The sequence below is a fragment of the Sceloporus undulatus genome, chromosome 2 (assembly GCF_019175285.1).
Source record: "Sceloporus undulatus isolate JIND9_A2432 ecotype Alabama chromosome 2, SceUnd_v1.1, whole genome shotgun sequence".
In the NCBI taxonomy this organism is placed as follows: domain Eukaryota; kingdom Metazoa; phylum Chordata; class Lepidosauria; order Squamata; family Phrynosomatidae; genus Sceloporus; species Sceloporus undulatus.
This window is the reverse complement of record NC_056523.1, coordinates 7,972,270-7,979,676: the sequence shown is the minus strand read 5'-3', so window position 1 is coordinate 7,979,676 and position 7,407 is coordinate 7,972,270. Positions and strand designations below refer to the sequence as shown.

General features: G+C 43.6%; 1 protein-coding gene across 3 annotated transcripts in view; it reads right to left on the bottom strand.

Moving 5' to 3' along the window:
• Positions 1-15: 15 nt before the first annotated feature.
• LOC121921992 (zinc finger and SCAN domain-containing protein 31-like) overlaps positions 16-7,407 on the bottom strand; it is a 34,594-nt gene continuing 27,202 nt past the window's right edge. For 2 of the 3 annotated variants that reach the window (XM_042450834.1, XM_042450833.1), the window contains 3 exons: positions 5,125-5,251; positions 4,033-4,103; positions 16-811 (listed from right to left, as the gene is read on the bottom strand). In XM_042450834.1, the coding sequence (XP_042306768.1) occupies positions 518-811; positions 4,033-4,103; positions 5,125-5,251 (492 nt within the window). In that variant the 3' untranslated portion in view covers positions 16-517. Of the gene's footprint in view, positions 812-4,032; positions 4,104-4,150; positions 4,756-5,124; positions 5,252-7,407 lie in introns of those variants that run through there. The other variant, XM_042450835.1, reaches the window with a different exon arrangement.

Genomic DNA, 7,407 nt, shown 5'->3' with positions numbered 1-7,407 from the left:
AAAAAGACTCACAGGAAATAATCATTCCAAATCCGATTGTAAACAACTCACATTACAGTCTCTCAGGATCTTTCCCCATTTGGGGGCAGCAGTAAAGAGAGGAGCTATCAAAGCGGCTTCCTAATGAGCAGCGTTTTATTCTTTTATGTTTTCCCTTCTTCCTTCTTTCTTTAGTTGTTAAATGCTCAAGAAGGCAGGGAGGATCCGCATTCAGCAGAAACGCCGAGCTGGGTCGCAGCTTTAGGCTTGCCCTTGCAGGCTCAGTCTCCCTTCAGACCTTGCAGTCCCTGAATAACCACTTCGATTTTAACTGTCTCTCCTTTCTGGGAGGGGACTTGCCTTGCAAATAGAGGGCCCCCGGAATCCCCTTTATCGGGGGGATATTAGGGCTCCCCAAGCGATGTAAAGCAGGGAGTTTGCCACGATCAGCAGCTGCAGTTCTCAGAGCTTCCCTAAACTGCAGCCATTGCAGAGCACATCCTGCCGGTTATTGGGAGGGTTATTGGGAACTGGTGTTTCAGAACATCCAGAGAGACACTACTGCCTCGGCCCTGCCTTCAGGAGTCCTTGGTGACTGGAATGATTTGGGAAACTGGTCCCTCTCCAAAGCAGCACTGTTACTATCCGTGGGGATGTGATTACTGCATAATAAAACCAGAAACATAATCAATGAAGGAGCCTTACCAAGAAAGGCCATGAGCCCATGATTTTCCTCCATGACGTCCCTGTGCAGGGCTCGCTGGTTAGTATCCAACAGGGCCCACTCCTCCTCAGAGAAAGACACAGCCACCTCCTCAAAGATAATTGCTTCCTGGACAAAAAAGAAAACATTTTCTAATTCCTAATACTGACATGATCAAGAAATAAAAGGCAAAAGGCCCATATTTCCTAAGTCACCTAGTTCCATGACAAGCAACACCTGCTGAAATTTTCTCTTTTGTTGTCATTAACTGCCTATTAGTCGACTTCGACTCATTGAGACCTGTTCTGTATAACCATGAATGGTACAAGAGCCCTCTCCAGTTTTCAATCTGGTAACTCTATAAACAGCAGTATTTAAACACTGAAGGCAGCATTAGAATCACAGGCCTGCTACAGACTGCCAAAATAAAGCTGCTTCGGGTCTCTTTGGAGGTATGCTGTTTAAATGATGCATGCATCCTAAGAATCCGGAAGCTGCACCAAAGCTGCACTCCAGTGCTTAGGACTGGAGTGTGGCTTTGGCACGACCTCTGGACTCTTAGGACCCATGCATCATTTAAATAGCATACCCCCAAAGAGACCCAAAGCAGCTTTATTTTGGCAGTCTGTAACAGGCCATCGACTCTTAGAGTTAGAAGGGACTGTAAGGGCCAACTATTACAACCCCTTGCTGTGGAGCAATACACAGCTAAAGCAGTCCTGAAAGTTGCCCATCCAGCCTCCAGAAATGGAGAGTCCACCACCCTCTGATGTAATCTCTTCCAGTACGTACTGAACAGCTCTTACAGTAAAGAGGTTCTTTATGATGTTTAGGTAAATCTCTTTTCTTGTAAGTTGAACCTGCTAGACTGTGTTCTAATTTCTGGAACAGCAGAAAACAAGATTGCTCCACCTTTTACACGAAATCCCTTCAGATATTTAAAGATAGCTACCATGCCACCTCTCACTCTTCTCTTTTCCAGGCTAAATGTTGTAAAGGCCAGAATTCCTAATTACAGTCAACCCACCACATCTGTGGCTTTGACTTTTGTGGATTTGATCAATATGTTATCTCTAGGAATCACTAGGGCCTCTAGAGAAATTCTGTGGGAAGTTGAATAATAGAGTTGTACTGCAAGACCTAGAGATTCCAAGAGAAAACACTTCTCTAGGTATTTGTTGGTCCTCCAGAATGATTCTATGGTCAAATTCTGGCAGATGTTGACCACAGATTTCTGCTAGAGAACCTTGAGATTCCTAGACAGGTGTTCTCTCAGGTTAAAAAAGTAATGTGGTTTATTTGCAGTTTTCCCACTTTCATGCGGGTCCTGTGCCCCTAACCCCAGTGAATGTGGAGGGCTTACTGTACTACGAGTTATGTTTATAACCAGTTCCACAAGCAAAGGTATTATTGTCTCTGAATACACAGGGATTAAAACCTAGACTTTTAAGCATTCAGTGTTCAAACTCCTAGGCCATAATGGATGAATCTGTCAATTCATATTCTTAAAAGTTCAACATCTGATAGGAAGAAAATCCAAAACAAACCAAAACACATTTTTTACCCAGTACCAACAAGAGTGCTATAGCTATTTGCTGTCTTATGCCTTCAAGTCATTTCCAGTGACCCTAAGACAAATAGAATTTTCTGGGGCTGAGTGTGTGTGACTCAACCAAGGTCACACAGTGAGTTTCCATGGCTGAGCAGGGAATCGAACCTTGGTTTCCAGGGTCATACTCCAACACTCAAATCACTAGACCACACTCGCTCTTGGTATAGCTATGGAGAGAGGGGACAAGGTAATGGCCCACCAACTAAGAATTCTACCTCCTCAATTAAATTTTCTTCCTTCCCCACATTTCTAGCACTGCAGAGACTGAGACACTTTGCCCTGTTCTGTTGGATGCTTACACACTTTTTCTAAATAATAGGGACCTACAGATGGTAATGCATGCAATGGTTGCCTCAAGGCTGGACTTCTGCAATGTGCTGTATACTGGGCCTATACAGTATATTGGTATACTGCACTAAGCTTGAAAACTTCAGTTAGTTCAAAATACAGCCACCAGACTGGTTACTTAGATATCTAGGAATGATCATACCACACCAATATTAATATCACTTCAGTGGCTATCAATTACTTTCCAGGCAAGGTATGAAATGTTAGTTATTACCTTCATAGCTCTACATAGTTTGGATCCAGGTTATCTACAGGATCATCTCCTCCCATATAATCTCCCCATACACTCAGTTCCTCTGGGGGCCAGGATTAGGTTGGCAATTGTCACACAGAGGACATTTTCATATACCACCCTAGACTGTGGAACAACCTACAGGAAGAGATTTGACAGCTGAATATGAATTTAAAACGGCATTAAATAACAAGTCTCTTCCAGCAGGCTGATCCAGATGGTTTTTAAATTGTGAATTTTAAGTGATGTAGGCGCGTTACAGACCACCTGTTTGGGGCGGCCTGTATCCAGCCCTTTCTCCGCCAGATTGGGGCCTCAGCTGCCACAACGGCAGCCTCTGAGGCCCCAATCTGCCACTTTCCAGGCTGCGGGGGAAGCGGCAAAAGGCCACTTCCCCGCAGCCTGGAAAGGGGTGTCCTTGAGGCTTCATGCCCCAAGGACACCTGGCGGCAGTGGGGAGGAGAAGAAAGGGGCCACTTGGCCCCTTTCTGCTCTGCGTTGCTGGCGCAGCCATGTAAAGACTGCGCCCAGCGACGCAAAGGTGGAAGGAGCTCCGAAATGGAGCTCCTTCCGGGGCTGAGGAAAGGGCACCTCACGCAGCCACAGTACACCACTTCTGCGCCACCCTGTTTGGAGGTGGCACGATCGTGACGTAGCAATGGCGGCCCCTGTGTGGAACGGGTGCTGTCATTTTGTGCAGACCCAGTCCGTACTAGGGTTAGGGGTATCAGGAAGTGACGCCCCTTCCTAACCCTAATACATACTGGGGATGTACTTTGTGCACGTATGTAACGCGCCATAGATTATTTTAATGTGTAGGTGTCTAATTTGTTCTTTTAAATTGGTGTGTGTTTTTAACTGATGTGTATTTTTTAATCTATTGCTGTTCCCCACCTTGATCCAATGGAAGAGGCGAGTAAAAAAATCATCATCATCATCTAGAAGTAACAACAACAACAACAACTGCATTTTAGAAATTTTGGGACAGAAGAAAAATTCATCTGAGAAAGTATGCTTCTTACTTGTGGGAGGAAGGCTAATCCCCAATCCATCCCTCCACACACCCTGGAGCTACATTCTCAAGCACCAAGAATGTGAGATGGAAACAGAAGATCCAGGCAATTCATATCCTGTTGTTCAAGGAACCTATGTCCTTACCTGATCTGGTTCCCCTCCATCACAGCAAAGTAGTAGTGACTGAGTATTGGCTGGCTGTGTCATTCTAGGCCCTGCATGAGAGACCAAGATGGTGGAAAGCTTCTCAGAGGTTACAATTACAATTGTAAAAAGAAACGTACTAGGAAGTCATCGCTCTGAACTCAGTAGCAATATCCATCTAAGAAAAGCATATAAGGACATTTTGATGCAGTGTCTACAGTGATGGACTGGGTTAGGAAATTCCAATTCTAGCCCCCACTGACCTATGAAATTCACTGGGGGAACTTTGGCTAGCTACTCTCTCTTAGCCTGACCCACCTTTTGGTGTAGTCACTGTGACAATGAAACAGTTAGTTAGAAAGTAATGAAATTCCAAACACAAAAGTAGTGAAATTCCAAACATAAAATTCATCTATGTTTCATCTACTTCTTATACACATACTTTGAAGGTAATTTAACCCACAATATTTGTACTAACTGAGTGCATGAAACAAGGTTTGTGTATATTGAACCATCAGAAAACAAAGGTCTCAACATCTCAGCCACTCACATAGACAGTTTTGGATTTTAGAGCATTTTGGAATTCTAGATAAGGACGACTCAATCTGTACTGAAGAGTGTAACTAATCATGTCCTGTTCCATCTAATCATGTCCTGATCACCTTCTGTTCCATAACAAAGAGAACAAGATGACTGAATTCCTCTTGATGTAATCATTCCAACCTGTATATGAGAGAGCAAGGAGTCTACTTGCTTGCTTATATTTATTTCAGACATTATTATGGCAATCACAAAAAAATATAAATAAATAAATAAATAATCACTCCTAGGAAGCAATCTTTTTAAATACATCCATACTTGCCACCCAAGCAAATGCACAGGGCATTTGGGGGTGGCAGTTAGGGTGCTGGACTGGGGCTAGGGAAATCCCAGTTCTACCCCTCAATGAGCCATGAACCTGGAGGGCTGTAGGTTTCCCATCCCTGATCCATGAAGTGCATTCATTGAGTTAGACAGAGATAGTGCATTACAGGAACTCACTCATGCAAAACACACATACAGGATTCCAACCAGAGAGTGTTCCAGCCTTACCTTGCAAGGGGTCCCCTCCATCTGCCTCCTGTTTGATCTGCCTCCAATGGAGATTCTGCCTGGGGTCCAACAGAGCCCCCTCTGCTGCAGAGGTTTCAGGGTGAAATTCCAGAGACAGTTTTGTGACCTGAAAGACCAGCAAGGTAAGTCAAGAGTCATAGAACCACAGAGTTAGAAGAGATCACAAGGGCCATCCAGTCCAACCCCATTTTGCCATGCAGAAACTCACAATCAAAACATTGACAAATGGTCATCCGCCCTCTGTTTAAAAACCTCTAGAGAAGGAGACTCCACCACTCTTTGAGGGAGTATGTTCCACTGTTGAATAGCTCTTGCTGTCAGGAAGTTCTTCCTAATGTTTAACAGGAGTCTCTTTTGCTGTTGCTTACACGCATTGCTCCATATTCTTTTCTCTGGAGCAGCTTAACACAAGCTTGCTCCATCTTCAACATGACATCTCTTCAAAAACATTTAAACATGGCTATCATGTTACCATTTAACCTTCTGTTCTCCATGCTAAACACACCCAGCCCCCTACGTCACTCCTCATGGGGCTTTATGGTTTCCAGACCTTTCCCTATTTTTATCATCCTTCTCTGGATACACTCTACTTTATCAACATCCTTCTTGATCTGCATCCATTGCTCCCTGTTCTAGTCTCTGGAGCAGCAGAAAACAAGTTTGCTCCATTCTCAATATGACATCCCTTCAAATATTTTAAGTATGGTTATCATGTCACCACTTAAGTCTTTTCTTCCCCAGGCCAAACAATACCCAGTTCTCTCTGCTGCTCCTTATAGGGAATGGTTTCCAGACCTTTCAGTGTGGTACAGGATTAGAAAATGATCAAAATATGGCTGATAGCGGTGAGACTTATGGGGTTTCTGACATCCATCCATAACCACCTCTAGAAAATAATAGTTCATTTTAGAATGTATTTCACCCTTTATAGATGGAGTGGGCCACTTGTTGGGATGGATGGGAGCATATTCCACCCTGATGCCTACATTGATTTTCTAAGACCTGTGGGATAAAGCTGTGCCACTGGATTAACTGCAACAGCCCATCTGATTCTGTGGCAGTGACAGTAAAGAAAAATCTAGAACTTCCTTTGAAAATGTGGCACACATGGGAGCATGTACTTCATTTGAAAACAGAATCAGGTTTCTAAGTCTCCTGGGATTGTGATCCCACATCAAATCAATATGCAGGTTCCCTGCTTTTCAAAGACAATTCTGAGGACAGCAATGCTCACCAGAAGAGTAACTCATATTATTGTTGTTTTATTAACTTATATCTTGCCTTTCTCCCAATACTGAGACTCAAGGCAGCTTGCAACATCTTTAAAAACAATAAAATTGCATTAATCCAAGTATAAATATATGAATGTTAAAACATTTATGAAATTTAAACATTCAACATTAAAACTTTAAAATTTATTAAAATTAATTAAAAGGTTATATACAAACCTTAAAACCAGGACAGCATTAAACCCCCATTCCAGTCAGTTTTCAAAAGCCTGATGGCATACAATATTTTGACTTGCTGGTGGAAGGAATACCAGAACAGGGTCATCCTTGGCCTCTTTAAGGAGGGAGTTCCAAAGTCTGGGAGCAGCCACCAAGAAAGCCCTTTGCCTTCTTCCTAACAAACAAGCCTATGAAAGTAATGGGACACAGAATGGAGGGCCTCTCCAAATAATCTGAGAGTTCTGTGTGTGTGTGTGTGTGTGTGTGTACCTTCAAGTTACCAGTGGAAGTATGGTGACCCCATGAATTTCATAGGGTTTTCTTTGGAAAACAATACCCAAATGTAGTTTTGCCAGTTCCTTCCTTTGTAATACTACGGTGCCTGGTACTCTTTGGTAATCCCCTATCCAAGTACTAACCTGACCAGGGATGTAGCCAAGGGGGGGGGGTTCCTTGGGGTCCGGATCCCCCCTTCTGTTAGAAAAATGAATGGTGTGTGCTGCTGCGCCACCGCACCCAAGCCCCATTGTAATGGTGGTACTTAGTCTGGACCCCCCCTTACTAAAATCCTAGCTACGTCCCTGACCTGACCCAGCCTTGCATCCAAAATTGCACATAATCTGATACCTTTAGGGTGCTAAGGTCACCATAAAGGGAGATATGTTCCTTCAAATAATATCACCCCAAGCTATATTGGCAGTGGCAAGGGGTGTGGAAAGAGTAAGTAGAGGGAGCTGGAAGATGCTCAGATCTACCCTATAAAACATCTGGACAAAATGCTCTCACCTGCTCCTCTTTCCACTTCTTGTCCTCT